This window comes from Sinocyclocheilus anshuiensis, unplaced genomic scaffold (genome assembly GCF_001515605.1).
Source record: "Sinocyclocheilus anshuiensis isolate Anshui unplaced genomic scaffold, SAMN03320099.WGS_v1.1 scaffold291, whole genome shotgun sequence".
In the NCBI taxonomy this organism is placed as follows: domain Eukaryota; kingdom Metazoa; phylum Chordata; class Actinopteri; order Cypriniformes; family Cyprinidae; genus Sinocyclocheilus; species Sinocyclocheilus anshuiensis.
Genome location: NW_015549575.1, coordinates 145036 through 162899, shown reverse-complemented (window position 1 = coordinate 162899; position 17864 = coordinate 145036). Strand labels below are relative to the sequence as shown.

Sequence of the window (17864 nt, the reverse complement as noted above, 5' to 3'; positions counted from 1 at the left end):
AAGTGAGTGAACGCTCTCTGTGATTGATTAGTTCTGTCTTGCAACATTTGCGTGTCCAGATGAGCAGGAAAATAGTTCTATCCTACACAATTACTCGCTAACAAAGGTTATTCGTCCAATTCAATGCATATTGTACGAATTGTTTTTTTTGTTAAATTAACAAAATCACTGGTAAATAAAACACACCTTCGTATCGATATTTTTTGTTTGAGTATCGATACTCGCGGCAGTATCGATATATCGATACTTTGGATCGATACGCCCATCCCTAGTGGAAACCAGGAAAAACATTGTTCAATAAACACAAATCACCACCATTCACCATGGATTTAACATAGTAAAACTACAGGAACAACTTGTGGCAGAAATGGTCTAATGTTTTCGAGTGTTTTTAAATGCTTCACACAACTTTTACCAGCACTTCAAAGCTTTAAGTATTACCGAATTTGAAAGTTATAATGTGATGACATTATTTGTTCATCCTTCATAGGTTGCCCCATTTATAAAACTAAAAGTTTCATAATGTAGGAAAGCAAACACTTATTTAAAAATACATTAAATTATCACTAGTAGATGGCTGCAGAGAAGTACTTACAGGCTTATTAGCCATTTCCACTCCCTAATATATATTTGTTTCTATTTATTATATTATATTTAGACATTATGAATGACAGTAATAAAAGTTAATTTTATCTGCATCTCAACTACCCCAGACAGCACAAGTACATCTGTAAGACGTCTGCTAAAGATCTGGGAAACATCTGCTGTGTAATCTGATAAACATCTCCGAAGCAGTTTCACATGCATTCTAATAAATGCCAATTTGACATCTGACAGGAAACGTCTTAGAGACATATTGCAGATGAGCAAACACTCTAAAAAATACATCTTGCATATGTAAACGCAGACATCAAATAGACATCTCCGAGATGTACATGTGCGATTAGGGTGAGTGCTTTACTGTCAGGTGCTGGTGCCACCTTCTGTAGAATTTAACGGCACTGGTGCTGGTGTTTTCAAATGTTAGTCTGGAGCCCTACAATGGTTCTCGAAGTCAGAAAAGTCATAATGTTAGAAGAATGTTATCTGTGGTATATTTTCACTGCAAAACAATAAGAAATGCCGCAAATATCACCGCAAATTTTGAGAAAAGCCGCAGCAAAATCAGTCAATTTAGGCCGCAAAAATCAGAAAAAAGTCCCGCGAAATCCTGGAGGGACTGCCAAATAGACGAGAAATTAGGTTTGTAAACACACTCCCCATTTAAGCAGAGATATTGTCAAGTATTTAGTGTAATACAAACTCTACAGAGACTCTACAACAGTCATAAGAACCAGTAATACACTTCACAGAACTGAAGGGTACCATATAAATGTTATGCAGCATGAAACTAATGTAAGACTTTTTAAGTGTCATTAAATAATGCAAAATAAAGCGTAAGCATTTGAATAGAATAATAACCCCTTTATCTTATCTTTAAAATGTCTTGTGTCTCAAATGCAAGTGTCTATTTTCAACATGGTTGAAAATCACTTTGAAGTGCCAATAAGAACCCTACTAAATAGATTGAAAATTAATAAGGCAAACCATAAAGGCGTGAAATAAAATGCTGTTTTACAATCTTTAAGTAGTCTTCTCCAGGTAAAATGTCCTTTTAAGGACTCCATGTCTAAACCACTAGTTGCAGTGATGCATGGGGCAGCTGCTTATTATCCAGCACTAATGTTAGCCTCCGTTAGCTGATTAGCTTAGACATGAGCTTACAACAGTCCTGCATTTCCTGCATTTTACCGACTGAAGCCTCGCTGACAAACTAGACCCGAGTAATATTACGCTCGATATTATGAAAGGTCATTATGGAGTAACGTTATTGGCAGATAGATATGTGATGTTTATATGTGAGCAAGGACACATGAGTGACTCAGGTAGCGCTTAGCTTTTAGCTCGCGAGCTAACGGCTACAAGCTACCACAGTCATTCAGCTCTCCCTGCTGTTTATTAATAAAAACAGGCTCAATTCCCACAGCAACGCATTTTAGAGTCTTGAATATACTTACGTGGAGAGTTTCCGAGTCCAAAGTAAAACTCCGGGCCATAACTCACGGAGCTGGACAGCCCGACCCAAGTTCCCTTTAATCTGGGCCAAAATGTCATTGGATTCGCGGTGTAGTTTGTCTGCGTACGGGAGAAGTTTGTTATAGACGATCTCTTTCTGAGGGACAAAACCTAATATCTCGACCTGCTCCTTTTTCATATTACGATTTCCCCAAATAAATATCCTCTTCTGGTGTGTCCGGCTTATTTCCTTCCCCTCTTGACAGAAGTTCCCTTGACAAATCTTTGTTTTACTCAAAAAATCCGCTACTTTCGCATATGTGTCGGTATTGTGGAGCGGGTTTCAGATTAAAACTCGTTACTTCGACAAATCTCTGTCTTTCTGACCTCTGGTGTTAAACACATTCGCTTTAGTCGCCTACATAAAAAAGTCTCCCCTCACTATTTGACACATATTACGAGTCACACGGACAGACACACACATACACACACGCTCAGACTCACATTCATACATACACACCGGCGGGTGCAACAATGAGCCATGAGCGGCGCGCCCCCTACTGGTGTTCACCTGCACATTCAGCAATAACAGCAATGCTGTCAAACGGGAGGAGCATTGAGCTGCTGGCGGGTCCGTGAACATTTTCAAAAGCCTGAAAATAAAATAAAATAATTAATTTAAAATACACGTTAAAATATAAAGTAAACACTAAATGAATTAGTCATTTTTATACAGTTTCAAAGAGTAAAAAAAGCAAAATAATAAAAAAGAAAGATTTTTTTTTTTATGTTAAAATATACTTATCAAGTTAACATTAAATACATTTGTCATTTTAATGAACTTTCCAAAGTGTAAAATAAAACAATAAATAAATAAAAGTTAACACAAATTAATTTGTCATTTTAATACATTTTCTTAAGTGTAAAATAAAAGAAAACAATGAATAAAAGAATAAATAAATAAGTTAACACAAAATTAATTTGTTGTTTTAATACATTTTAAAAAGTGTAAAATAAAAGATTTAAGTAAATAAAAGTTAACACCAGATTAATTTGCCATTTTAATAATTTTTCAAAGGTGTAAAATATAATTAAATAAACAAAAGTTAACACCAAATAAATGCCAATTTATTTTAATTAATTTTCAATAACATCAAATATTTTATTGGCAACATTCACAAATAAAATAAAAGTTAACACTAAACATAGGAGCACAAATCATTTAAAAAGCACTAAAGTTTTTGAATGTCACTATAGTTATTTGGGAAAACCATCCCTTTTCTTGCTTTTTTCTAAAAAAGTATCCACAAAAATGCTGAGAACATCCGCATGATGTGAACTTTGTTTGCATATAGGGCCCTTCACTTTGTTTAAACGGTTTATCCGAGGCAATGATACTAACGAGATAACTTAAATCCGCTTTGGTTCTTTCCTTGTGTACTGACCCAGTGCGGAACAATTCACTTGACCTACTGTCACAGCAGAAAACAGGTAGAGTGTTCTGTGCAGTCACCCTTCAGCCGCTCTCATTCTGTTTGCTTAAGCATTTGAGTGAGCTCTCAGTTGTATAAAGATGTGTGCATTTCTGTAGCTCAATGGGTTTTTAGTCTAACAATTTAATTCAATTGTTCTCATGTTTCCTGTTGTGCTCAGCTCTCAGGTGATTTCCAGTTTCTCAGATATTTAATCTTCACGGAGACCGCAGGTCAACGCAAAATGAGCAGATTCATGGCAGAGAAAATGTAAGCACACCACATTCCCACAGCTCCTTGCTCGATAGGTTCCTCAAGGTCATTTATTACCTATCAACCACACACCCTATGTCTTTTCCGACCAATAGGAAATTCAGTACAGAAATTCCAGCCAATCAGATGCAGTGACCTTTTACCATTCAGCCAATCAAATCCCTTGCCTGGAGGGTTATAGCATTCCAGGTAAAGCAGATTTGTCTGCCCTGATCATGGGTACTGTTAATGAGATCCTGGATTAACCAGGCTCACTTGCCAGTCTCACAAATATGGTGCTATGTCAGTTGTAACAGAGAATAGAGCACCTGAATGACCTGTAATTGAATGCATATCATATAACAGAATATGACTATGACTAGTGTACAATGGTTGTACATTTGCATCCGAGTTGTTTTCTTAGATGTAGGCATGTCCTCAATCCTCAATCGGACAGACAGGAAGCGGCTTCTTGGCCATAAAACATTTTTAGCCCCGACTTTGATTGGATCATGTGATTTATAAATCCCACTTGACCTGACAAGATCAAAGCCCCAACTCCCGGTGTCCTAATTGTGCTTTTGTGGACTTATGGCAGTGCTCATTTGTTTTTGTAACTACTTCCAGTTTTTGTCATTTATCATTAGTATTCCTAATATAGGAACTGTGTTACAGGAAAGACAAGCTGTGGAGATTCAGGTGAAATTAAAAAGGCAATTTATTTATTTTTGTGAATCATGGTTCTATAGAGAAATATAGCAAGTTGAAGCAAAAAGAAATAGATGAGATAATAAAAAGGTATATTCAGATATTCTAATCTGTTTTCCTTATGATTGGACATTCTGGGACGATGCGATACTAATCGCTTTCACTTGTGGAGAAAGAGCGCCCTCTGCTGGTCTAATGTTTTTATTGATTTTTTTTTTTTTTTAATCTTTGAAATGGGTTATGACTATATAATTGGTACATTGAGAACATCAATATAAAACTGGAAAACAAGATTATCAAAATAATATATTTGTAGTACATATTGACTTGACTGTGGAAAACCACAGAGCCCCTACAAGGACATTATGATGGAAAAAATGAGATAGGAGGAAAAGTTTATTTAAACATTTGCGTTCCCCCCCCTAATTTTCATTATCTACATTATTCAGTGTTTATTTGCACCATTATTTATTTATATCACAAATAGGTCTTCAAAATGCAGACTAGCATCTGTCTTTATATAAACTGTACATGAAGGCAAGGCACTATACAATGCAGAATACACACACACACACACTGTATGGATTCTCAAACACTCTCCCATGCACACACAGACACATATACAGGGTTCTCGGGTTCAAGCATCTATCTGGAAGGTTTAAACACATCTTGAGGCCATTTATGACAGCAGGTATGAACATACTTACATAAAGAGCTCTTTTGAGCTTTCTTACAATTAGATAATGACTAAAAGGCATTTTTATTTATTAGGTCTTTATATAAAGCTGGGCAGTGCATGAGGGCTGCCTTGTGCATGTTGGACGGTGACTGGCTTCATGTGGACACAGCAATGCAGAACAATGGGAGGAAAAGATGCTGGGAAGCACTCAAAACATTCAACAACAAATAAAAAAACAAACAAATCTTGCTAATTCACTGATAAAAACAAAAAAGGAGAAAATGGGAGAAAAATGTGTTACAGGAGGCTGCTGAACCCCCTGCCCATCAGTGTCTTTCTTCTTCCTCCAGCTCCTTTTCACCTCCCTGTGTGGGTTGACACAGGTACATCTTCACTTGCGTTCACTAGTCCCTTTAAAACAGTCCTTTGGCTTTCTTCACATTCACTTGCTTCCATCCTGGCAGTGCCTCATACTCACTTCTTGTCATTTCCAATGCTTTCTGTAGAGAACATGCACACATATATAAGTTTAAGCATAAGGATTTAAAAGTGCATGCAGATGACATAGAAGTGTTCATCATACTCAAGACTCTGAGGTGCTGAACACAATGGATGAATGATCACACACACAAACACAAACACAAGAGCTGTAGGATATTGGTCATTGCCATTCATCAATCCAAAAATGTAAATAAGATTAAAGTACAAAGTATTTAAATTAGGGATGCACAATTTATCTGTACCATTATCTGCTTTTAGCTGATATTATATTTTTTTGTTTTTGTTTTTAATTTATAGGCCTCAGTCAATGTTGAATATTTAATTTCTCCCATTTTTACATTTAAATGACCTTTTCCATCATCTATCACTCAAAGTCAATAAAAACAATATTTTAAAAACACTGTTGAATCTAATCAAAATGAATATACATTTTTTTATACTGTACATCACGATGTTGTGATGCCAAAATTCACATGAAGCATTTAAAAAGATTGAGTTTTTTGTTTTGTTTAGATAAAAATGGCATAACATTTTGATCAGCCACTTATTGGTTATTGACCATAACATGAAAATAATTACTGGATTATTGGAATTTTACTATTAGCACATGCCTCGATTAAAGAAGACTACCATTCAACAGTTTGGGGTTAGTACGATTTCTTATGTTTTTGAAATAAAATAATATTATTCTTAAAAAAAAAAAAAAAAAAAAATTTGAATGACCCCAAACTTTTGAATAATAGTGTATATCCAAGAAAAATTCAACCCCACATGTGAGACCTAGAGTATCAGTGAGATAGTGGTGAACAGTGACCCACACGCTGCTAGATACAAGGCGGTTTGTGCCAATGCATGTGAGACACAAGCACATGGTGATGCAGTTCACACAGTGAGGATGCGGCATTAGTGGGAAAACACCAGTGTTCCTCATGAAACAAAACTCACCTTCCCAGAAGCCCCTACACCCTGGCATGTGAAGGGAAAAATGAACCTCATCAGACGCAAGACTACACCAGCAAAAAAGGGGAAAAGCAGAAAGATGCAGGGAGAGACAGGTTAAGAGAGGCCGCTTTAAGATGACATAGTGGGAGCAGAAGTAGAAACATGAAAGAGATGAAGGGGGAAAAAAGGCTAAATAAAAGTAGATAGTACTTAAAAGACGAAATATATGAGCACATTCAGGCAGACAGATGTTACAGAACAGATATACTTCAGTAATATTTCTGTCCAACGTCTCAAAATCATGCAATACTTTAAATTGTCCATAATTATAAAGTTAGGCTTTTTTTGCACAACTAATGAAACTTAAATACTACTGTAACAATTATCCTAGTAATCTTTTGAAACCTCAATGTTAATGTGATTTTTCTTACCTCAAAGTCCTCATCTGAAAGGTAGATCTCAAGACGTAGAGGGTCAACACCTTCTGGTAGTGGACGGGCTTGAAGATCAGCGAGTGGGTAAGTGGTCTTGCAGAGTCTAGTCAATACGTCTTCAACAAGAATGATCTGATTACATACTTCAGCCTCCTATAATCACAGAAAACAACATCTTTAAACCATTCTAACAACACAAAACAAACTTGGTATGTGCATTAAACTTTCTCTCTCACCTTCTCTGTGATCTCAGCAATATCCTCTCTGTGCTCCCAGCCAGGAAACATATTAGTGAATGTAAGAGGCTCAAGTCCTGCATGGATCAGGTATGATTTTGGAGTTTTTTTCTCATTTTTTTCTAAAAACAAAAGCAAAGCCATATTATTGTATGAATTTTTAATTGTTTTATTTAATATTGTCATTTTATTACAATAAAAAAATAAAAATTAAAAATTATACAATACAGCCCAGATTTGAACTTGCATCCCCATGAGCACAGCTTCGTGTGCTATAAGAACATGCATATACACGCCCATGAGAATTTCATTTCAAAATGATATTAAGTCAAGTCAAATTTATTTACTTTATCCAAGTCAAGTATAACTCTTTTTACAATACACATAATTTCAAAGCTGCTTTTCAGAGTCATACTTGTCAACCTGTATCACTTTGGTTAATCTTTGAACCACAAATTAAGATATTTTTATTGTGACATGATATCCATCATAACATGAATCCATATGAATCGAGCAGTTTTGTGAAGTCTTGTGAAGAGATACAATCGCTTAATATGGTGAACAGATTTAATTTAGGATTTAAATATTGGCCGGTATTGTTCTATAATAGGGTCATTAAACCCCGTTTCAGTACCGGTTAGTTCTCACCACAGTGGAGGGGGAAGAGGGGAGACACAAAACAGACAACTTCGGTTTCAGATGGTTTCATCTTGCCCCCATTGAGTTAAATACACAAATAAATGTACAGCCATTTGCATTTGCACTCTGCATCGAAAACATATATATGAACACACTGCTGCACCTCTAATAACTTTTAAGGCTTATTTTGCAGTGTTTATATAAGCCTTTTGATTGGTTGCATCAAGGAGCTGTAAAAACTGGTTACACTCACTAAGTGAATGAATCGTGTTTGTGCCGAACTCTTAAAAAGCAAAAACACTCTTTAGATCCATGGAACGTTCCTCTCAGTTAATTTATGCAATCTCACAGTCTGAAGCGTCACCCATGCTGTTGCTAATAATTTAGCGAAGCGTCTTCTCATTGGATAAGAACACGCAGTCTCATGAATAATTATGAGAAACCGACACATCATCGAAGTACTATAGCCCTTTGCCACGTCACAAACTGTGACATCAACACGATGTAGATTTTAAACACCGGAAGACTAAAATAGCGCAAAAAAACTCAAAATTAACCAGTTTTCTCCAACAATTAAAATTAATGGATGCTAACATTGTCTTCTATGATGTGCAACACAAACACTTCTGCTAAAATCTAAGAAAAAGTAGTTTGGTGTTTCATGACCCTTCAAGAGATTTCAATATTGGTTGGTTTTGTTCCAAGGGAGAGTAAGCAACTCTCAAAAAGTATTATGAAAATTCTAGGGAAAAAAAGTCTGAAAGGTCCAAAAATAAATAAATAAATAATTTAATTAATTAATTTTACAAATACAGTGGTGTGAAAAGGTTTTTGCCCCCTTCCTGTTTTTTTTGGAGGGGCAATTAATTTTTCACGTAGGGCCAGGTAGGTTTGGACAGCTTTTTTCCCTTAATAAATGAAATTATCATCTAAAAACTGCATTTTGTATTTACTTGCATTATCTTTGCGTAATATTAAAATTGGTTTGATGATCTGAATCTTTTAAGTGTGACAAATATTTAAACAATTAAAAAAACAGGAAGGGGGCAAAAACTTTTTCACACCACTGTATATATTAAGGGATTTAGACAATGGTTGGTTTTGTTCTATGTCAAACTGTACAATTCTTAAAAAGCATCAACAAAACATACGCTAAGTGAAAAACAACCAGTTGTCACAGAGTATGGTGTGAGTTTAACATTTTCCAAAATTAATTAGCACTCATTTAAACAATGATGTTGAAAAATATAGGCCTGGTTTCACAGACAGGGTTTAGATTAAGCAAGGATTAGACCTTAGTTAAATTAGGACATTTATTTTTTTAAATGTGCCTTAGAAAAAAACATTACTGTGTGCACCTTTTTACCATTACCGTGTGCAAATTTTAAGATTTGTCAGTGCAAGTTGCTTTCAGTTAAGACAGCTCAAACATGCATATTAGTTTTGGACTAGGCTTAAGACTTGTCCGTGAAACCGGGCAAAAGGGTTTTAATATGAAGTAATTTCAAATCAAATATCTGTGATTTCTTTACTGTATTGTGATGTTGTTCTGTACTGTGGTTGAAAATTAATCAGCAACAAACATTTTTACAACAATATAAGTCATTTTCAATCAAAATCTTATTGTTGTCATTTCCCCCACCTCTAGGTAGTTTAAATGGGGATCTGCTATAAAGTCAACATATATCATGCTTTATTACACAATATCATTCTTGTTTCTTTCCTAACAACATCATTAAAGACTGGCATGTCACCTTTGCTATACTGGAGCACAGTTTCCATGGCACACTTCCTGTCAGAGTCCCATCGTATACGAGCTGAGCCCGTGCTCTCACTATCCTGAGGCCACCAGCCCTGCCACAGGTACACTTCATGGTGATTATCCACCAAAAACAGGGCTAAAAGACAATCAAACACAAGTAGTGACATCATGATACTGCCACAGACAAACCTCATGATTTTCAACGAGTGTGAAGAATCAAATTTCCTTAATACATTATGCATGCAGTGAGTGTAGAAAAGCCTAATTAAATTGAAACTGACACCCACCCAGAATACCTAACAGTACAAGTTACATCAGACAGCACTCTTAACGCTGTTTAATGAACATGAATATGTCAAGCACCTGGCTGAGTAGCTGTATACAAATCCTCCTGTAGGAAAGGCATCGAATTGACCAAATTTGGTTCCCTGGATGGATACACAAACTCCATTGCCACAAACTCTCCTGAAGTGCTGCTTAACTGGAACAGCCGGGGAGTGAAGTTGAACTTTCCCGGATCTGAGAAACACAAAAAAAACACATAAATCTACAGTATCTTTCTAAGACATGTACAAATAAAAATGATGCCACGTGTCCATTCAGAGCAAATCTAAACAATCTCAAAATAAATCATATATCTTTAATGTAAACAGCCATACATTCAACCGCAAAACAGTGTAACTGCAAGTTTAAAATACCCAAGGTATGTTTTATTTAATATATACAGTACATATGTATTAAACTTGGTTTATGTACTAATACATCAGTACATACGAACTAGAGGTTGATCAATGCTGGATTTTGCTAATGATAATTCAAGGAATAGTTCACTCAAGTGTAGTTCACCCCATAGTTCTAACTTGAGAGCAAGTAAATGACAGAATTTTCATTTTTGGGTGAACAATTTCTTAAAACATTTGTTGTACTATTAATATATTTAAGACTTTCTATGACCTTAAATTGATCAAACAGAATTTAAGACTTTTTAAGGACCCGCAGGAAACCTGTAAATCACCTCCACGTCAGCATCCAAACACACAGACGGACGCTTCTCTGCTCACCCTGTAGCATGCAGTCATACGCCTTTCGATCTCTCCTTCCCAAGGCCTCCCAGAAGCCCTGTGGTTCAGCTCCCTCATCACACTCTTGAATGGACACCTTACTGCTGCTGTGAAGCCCCGCCTCAAGAGGACACCTGTATACCGGAAAGTTGTCAGGGGTCTACAATCTTTTTGCAATGAAGTGCTGTTGGTTTGTTTGTGTGTGAGTTGACTTACTGCTCTTTGATTTTGTTGGCAGCGGTAAGACCCACATCACGTGTGTGCATCTGTGCTTTGCAGCCATGCCACAGGTACATGTTGGCTTTTGGGATGTTCAGGAGGATCATAGAGGTGCGAGACCGTAAGCTGCTGCAGTGGCACACCACCTCTAGCAGATGGCCCTCTATGGGTTTCTCTCCTCTCACACAGTATAAACTCCAGTCATCTGCACAATAAAGGAAATCCAGTCAAGTCCATATGAAGTAGTCTGTTAAAAATATGATTTTCATGATGTATATAATTTGATTTAACTATTTAACTAACCTAAAAAGGTTAAGGAAAAAATATGTAAAATACAAACTGTGTGGTAAAGTTAGCAAAAAAGATTACTTTGCACATTTTCTTCCTCCTCTTCTCTCTTTCCAACATGAACAATCATTCCTCCATTGAAGCACTGTAAGAAACAAGGAGGCTCCTTTCCTTGCTGTACCTGGACCTGCATAACAAGCATCATGTTGAACCGACTTGTTTTTGCAAAAGATTTCTATTTCAAATGAATGCTGTTGTTTTGAACTTTCTATTCATTACAAAAAGATTGAAAAACATATTAAAAATATTAAGCATCACAACTTTTTTCAACATTGATAATAAGAAATGTTCCTTCAGCATTAAGCCAGCATATCACAATAATTCTTGAAGGATCATGTGACACTGGAGACTGAAGTAATGGCTGCTGAAAATTCAGCTTTGCCATCACAGAAATAAATTACAACTTAAAATATATTTAAATAGAAAAGTTATTTTAAATTGAAAAATATTTTACAATATTACCGTTTCACTCTATTTTTGATCAAATAAATGCATCTTTGGTGAGCATTAGAGAGACTTCTTTCAAAAACATAAAAAAAAAAAAAAATCTTACAGACCCCAAACTTTTAAACAGCAGTGCAGAAAAGGCTTAAGAACATCCTAAAAATTAGTTTTAAAAAGATGATCCATAGAACCATAGTGAGTACCTGAGCACCCCTCTCCTCATCCAGCTCTACAGTCATCAGTGCTGAGGTTCCCTTCTCACTCACAGTGGAGTTACGACCCTGCCAGAAGAAATAACAGCATTTCTCCTTCCCTGGACCGATGATCCGTTCTGAATGCAGTCTCTTGCCAACTGTTCAAAAAAGCAGAGAGTTTTGGATCATGGTCTTGTGGTTTCACAAAGTTAACATATGAGAGCAGAAGAGAAGGTTTGATTTAAATTAAATTTTATACAATGGTCTGTCTGAAAAAGAGCAATCTTGATACACCATATTGAGTAACTACAGACCAATATCAAATCTACCTTTTATAGGCAAGATTATTGAAAAGGTTGTTTTTAATCAGCTTAACTACTACTTAAACTCAAATGGATACCTGGATGATTTTCAGTCTGGTTTCTGACCGCATCACAGCACAGAGACAGCACTCATAAAGATAATAAATGATATTCGCTTAAATTCTGATTCTGGCAAAATATCAGTGCTGGTACTACTAGATCTCAGTGCTGCGTTTGACACAGTTGATCATAACATACTACTAGAGAGACTGGAAAACTGGGTCGGGCTTTCTGGGATGGTAATCAAATGGTTCAGGTCATACTTAGAAGGGAGAGGTTATTATGCGAGAATAGGAGAGCATAAGTCTAAGTGGACGTCCATGAAATGCGGAGTCCCACAAGGATCAATTCTTGCACCGCTCTTGTTTAGCCTGTACATGCTCCCACTAAGTCAAATAATGAGAAAGAACCAAATTGCCTATCACAGCTATGCAGATGACACCCAGATTTAACTAGCCTCATCTCCAAATGACTACAGCCCCATTGACTCCCTCTGCCAATGTATTGATGAAATAAACAGTTGGATGAGCCAAAACTTTCTTCAGTTAAACAAGGAGAAAACTGAAGTCATTGCATTTGGAAACAAAGATGAAGTTCTCAAGGTGAATGCATACCTTAACTCTAGGGGTCTAACAACTAAAAATCAAGTCAGGAATCTTGGTGTGATTCTGGAGACAGACCTTAATTTCAGTAGTCATGTCAAAGCAGTAACTAAATCAGCATACTATCATCTCAAAAACATTGCAAGAATTAGATGTTCTGTTTTCAGTCAAGACTTGGAGAAACTAGTTCATGCCTTTATCACCAGCAGGGTGGAAAATTGTAATGGTCTTCTCACCGGCCTTCCCAAGAAGACCATTAGACAGCTGCAGCTCATCCAGAACGCTGCTGCCAGAATTCTGACTAGAACCAGAAAATCTGAGCATATTACACCAGTCCTCAGGTCCTTACACTGGCTTCCAGTTATATTTAGGATTGATTTTAAAGTAATTTTACTAGTTTATAAATCACTCAATGGCCTATGACCTATATACACATTGCGGATATGCTCGCCACTCAGATCATTAGGATCGAGTCAGTTAGAAATACCAAGGGTTCACACAAAACAAGGGGAATCTGCTTTTAGTTATTATGCTGCCCGCAGTTGGAATCAGGTTCCAGAAGAGATCAGATGTGCTAAAACATTAGCCACATTTAAATCCAGACTCAAAACTCATATGTTTAGATGTGCATTTAGAGAATGAGCACTGTGCTACGTCCGAACTGATTGCACTATTTTATGTTAAATCTTTTTCTATTCTATTCTTATTTTTTTTAATGATTATTTTAATTCCTTTTATGTAAAGCACTTTGAATTACCATTGTGTATGAAATGTGCTATATAAATAAACTTGCCTTGCCTTGCCTTGAATACTCGATTCTGATTGGCTGGCAGGTATGCATTAAAACCATTTAATCCACAGGTAGTTCCAACACACACCAACATCAAACATCCCTAACAGCTTAAACTTGTCAGTACTGGCAAATGACCATGGCTAGCTGTGCATTATCCTTTACATATTTTAGTTGACAAAAACAACATGCATACTATGCACACCTCCAAAATACAACTCACCTGCTGTGCTGATCATGCACTTCCATTTGACCACGTATGTGTCCCCTTCATGGAACTGACCAATGCTCTGTTTGGGTAGACGACTAGAAAAAGCAAGAAAGAGAGTGTTTGTATATGAAACCCCATTAATTTAATAGTCTTAAATAAATGATCCATCCTACCTGTAGTCAAACTCTAGAATGTGCCAGACATCAACAGACAAGGTGCTGATCTCAAAATTACGCCCCTCGTCACCTTCCACCAATCCATAACCTCGTCCAACATCAACCCCATCCAGAACGGTCTTGACTGGCATCCATACTGTCATCAACATCAGTGATGCATTGTACGGCCGACATTCCCCACCCCGATGCTCCTAAATAAATTAACCATCCAATTTTATTTCACGTTTTGCAACATTTTAGATTTATTCTGAAGTATCTAATTCTAATTTAGTAACTTATTTTGTGAGAGTCTACCTTGTTTTCAACAACATGCGAGTCACCATTCTTAGTGGATTTATTGGTGTCACTCCAATCCAAAAACTTTTCTTTAAAAAGAATAGTCTCATTGTGCTGCGTTAACCTGCCAAACACAGCCCAGTCTGGTCGTCCCTGTCCTTTCCTATGAATAACAGATTCAGAAAAGACAATAATTGTTTTAATTTCATACACATTTTATACAAATCTGTATATAACCTCTGTATATAATGATATAACTTCATAAGAACAGAACAAAACAAAACCATGAGATGTGAACACAGAAGTCATTTATTTTAGGAGTGACGCATCAGCTCTCAGAAATTCTGCTGGCAACCCGAGTCTGTTTATGAACACTGAGATACTATGCTACTGTTTTGACAGGTGTAGTGAGTTAAGCAACAGTAGCACACTTCTGACCTGAAAGGTCTCTGTGAATGAGCTTTAAAAGGTCACAAGTGCCAAAACTTGATCTATGATGGAACAGTAAGCATCAGCAGAGCCAAACATACTCCGCTCTGATTTGTACCTGGGTATAAGGTCGTTGCACTCTCCAGGGTCCAGAGGATTAATATCACAGTTGGTGTAGTCAAAGGTGCCATTCCACAAGTGCTTTGCCAGCTGAAAAGCCACTTTTCTCTGTGCCAGCGTCACCTCCTTACCATGCCATACGTAGACCTCGCTACCAAAATCAAGCACCAGCACCTAGATGTCCAACAAGAATAAAAAGTTGGTTTAAACTTGTATTTGCCTTACTTTAGTTTATTTTATTTAATATGGAGTGTTTAGCAGAGATGCACAATATATTCATAATAATAATTAAAGTGAATTGAACTGAACTGAATTTATTTAAATTTAATTGTTAAGTATTGGCCTGAGTAGGCTGATATTTAAACGAGAATAAAGTCAGGTGTTTTTTTTTTTTTAAATATTGTACCAAAAATGACTATGCATCCTAAAATATAATTATTTTTCCTACTTCACGCATGCAAACTTGTAGACTGTAGCTTATAATATGAATAAAATATATTACTAGTTAGTTAGAATGAATGAATTAATGAATGGTCAAAATGTCATCAAACCATCCCTAATATTAAATATGTAGTATTTTCAAGTACTTCTTTAGGCTTAAGCATGGAGCAGCGAGGGACTCGACCCCAGAAGTCATCTTCAGGAACAAGTTTATCCTCCATGAGCCTGTAGATGCAGTTGGTTTCTACAACGGCACTCTCATAGAACTCATCTTCTTCTGGAGTGCCAGCAGCTGCAGGGTATAGAGGGCAATATTTACAGGGACTGTGGTACGTAAAGGTCATTAAACTGCTCTAACATCAGCATGCCTTATGCTTGAGTACAAAAATACAGATGTTTAAACACTCTTCCTTCAACAGAAGGAATTACAGATTAGCTTACCTTGATAACTGGCTTGGCCACCAAGGATCTTCCAAAACTCTTTGGCAGCATGAGTGTGAGTGTTGGCACCTTCCTCGATGGTCTGCACATACGAGGCTCTGCATCCGAGGTCATGCTTGGTCTGAATGAATGTAGCTAACTCTGCAGCCTGCATGATTGAAGATACAAACTCTTTTTACTCTTTTTATTTGCACCACAAATACAGATTAACATAACATAACATAACACAACACAACACAACACACTGTTCCCCTCACTCTGATCCCATGTACAGAAATACACATATGATCACTTAATTATTCAATAAAAAATAAAATAAAAAAAGTCAAACTCAGAGTTCAATGACCTGCAGTCTGGATTAAACAATAATAGAAAGTTGTGTGTAAGAGAGAGACAGAAGCTTTTACAATTCACCTCCTGCTTCCTGTACAACAATATGACATTTCCTTTGTGGTTAATTCTGTTTACTTCCTGCACGTGGGGGACTCACCAACATATGAATAGTACTGAAAACTTCACGGCTGAGTACAGGATATGACAGATTTAACTGTAACAAAATCCTAAGAACCAAAAGTACATACTTTTCATATAAGTGACTAATACTGACATCCTGCACTGAACAGCCAGTGTTATTTTAGTATTATTTTTTATAGTATTACAGTGTTTATTAAAATTCTGAATTAACTTTTATTTTATTTTATTTTCAATTTTCATTTTAACTTTAGTTTACATTTTAATTAAGTTAAAATTTTATTAGTTTTAATTAACAATAACAACACTGCTAACAGCTGGATATTAAACAGAGCTAAAGTGATAGCGTGATGTGTGTTTATTGGTACACGTAGCAGGACACACTCACTTTGGCCTTCTCGATAACATTTGCAAATTCTCCAATCCAGATGAAGCAATGATGGGGTGCGATCAAAAGGAAGCAGTCACCACTGTTCAAGGAAGAAGCTCTGGGCTCAACCAGTCTGGTCTGAACATGCCGTCGACCTGATTCAAATGCACAGAGAAATTGGGAATATCAATGTGAGTCACATGCTGAACCCCCTGATGTCAGGAGCAAAAACACCAAGTGATTTGCTTTGACTGTACAGCTTTATCTTGGTTGAATTTTAAACTAAAAAGACACCTATATTATGATATAATACATTACAACGAAATGTTATATTATACTACTTTTATAAAATGTGCACCGAAAACAGTTAAAATCAGCACAAACTTCCGGCACAAGAGAACATTACAACAGCTGGCCATAATATGTTGTTGTTGTTGGACTGCTGATGTGTTGTTCTCTTCATTAAGCCTATCTGGTTTCTTTCTCTCTGTTTTTATTAAGGGTAGAATGCTGTTTTGGGAACATGCACGTAGGTTTAGATTGAGAGGGATGCCTTATGAGGAATTGGTAACCACAGACCTTCTACATCCTACAACAAGCTGTCCCCATAACAAAAGCAGCAGGTCTCATGCAAGACGGGTTCTCCCTCCTACTTTTAAGTAAACAGTATCTTTCATGGCTGTCTCGCTGCCAAGTAAATAATGTCTCTACAGAAACACACAGATACAGCATACTCTATATGGCTAGGTGCTAATCAGAGACCATTAGTCTTCATATGAAACATAGTTGAGAATAAAGCTGTGCCCAAACAAGGTCAGAATGGATGATGAATATTGTTGACCAGCAGAGCCATCTGTAAAAGGAGCCCTCCCCCCTTTCATTGAGCTGAAATATTGTGCATCACAGCTGTTGTCATTGTCACTCACCTTTGACCTGAATGAGCATGAGCTTTTTATAGGGCATGGCACTGTTGTTGGAACCCTGCTCAGATGCATTCACACTTCGCAGACTCACACTGCTGAAGTTTTCCTTACTGGCCAATCCAGCAAGAGCAACCTCAGAGAAACCACTGTTCTTATTCACTATGAAAGAGAGGAAAAGAACAAAGAGAGAGACAGCAAGAGTATGAACTCTTAACTTTTAAGAGAAAGACAGTAACTCAAAATAGTGTTTCATTGTATTCCGCTACACCAGGGCTGTCCAAACTCGGTCCTGGAGGGCCGGTGTCC

General features: G+C 36.7%; 2 protein-coding genes across 9 annotated transcripts in view; both read right to left on the bottom strand.

The window, feature by feature from the left end:
- LOC107657478 (proteasome activator complex subunit 4B-like) overlaps positions 1-2552 on the bottom strand; it is a 34496-nt gene extending 31944 nt beyond the window's left edge. The window contains exon 1 of the mRNA XM_016445572.1: positions 2058-2552. Coding sequence (XP_016301058.1) covers positions 2058-2254 — 197 coding nt within the window. The 5' untranslated portion in view covers positions 2255-2552. The remainder of the gene's footprint in view (positions 1-2057) is intronic.
- A 2725-nt stretch (positions 2553-5277) lies between these two features.
- Positions 5278-17864, bottom strand: part of LOC107657481 (supervillin-like) — a 55498-nt gene continuing 42911 nt past the window's right edge. For all 8 annotated transcript variants that reach the window (XM_016445574.1, XM_016445576.1, XM_016445577.1 and 5 more), the window contains 18 exons: positions 17562-17717; positions 16654-16790; positions 15795-15942; positions 15500-15645; positions 14911-15086; positions 14382-14526; positions 14085-14278; positions 13924-14006; positions 11956-12104; positions 11330-11435; positions 10958-11165; positions 10742-10875; positions 10044-10199; positions 9673-9816; positions 7280-7401; positions 7041-7196; positions 6613-6633; positions 5278-5666 (listed from right to left, as the gene is read on the bottom strand). In XM_016445574.1, the coding sequence (XP_016301060.1) occupies positions 5580-5666; positions 6613-6633; positions 7041-7196; positions 7280-7401; positions 9673-9816; positions 10044-10199; positions 10742-10875; positions 10958-11165; positions 11330-11435; positions 11956-12104; positions 13924-14006; positions 14085-14278; positions 14382-14526; positions 14911-15086; positions 15500-15645; positions 15795-15942; positions 16654-16790; positions 17562-17717 (2468 nt within the window). In that variant the 3' untranslated portion in view covers positions 5278-5579. The remainder of the gene's footprint in view (positions 5667-6612; positions 6634-7040; positions 7197-7279; positions 7402-9672; positions 9817-10043; positions 10200-10741; positions 10876-10957; positions 11166-11329; positions 11436-11955; positions 12105-13923; positions 14007-14084; positions 14279-14381; positions 14527-14910; positions 15087-15499; positions 15646-15794; positions 15943-16653; positions 16791-17561; positions 17718-17864) is intronic.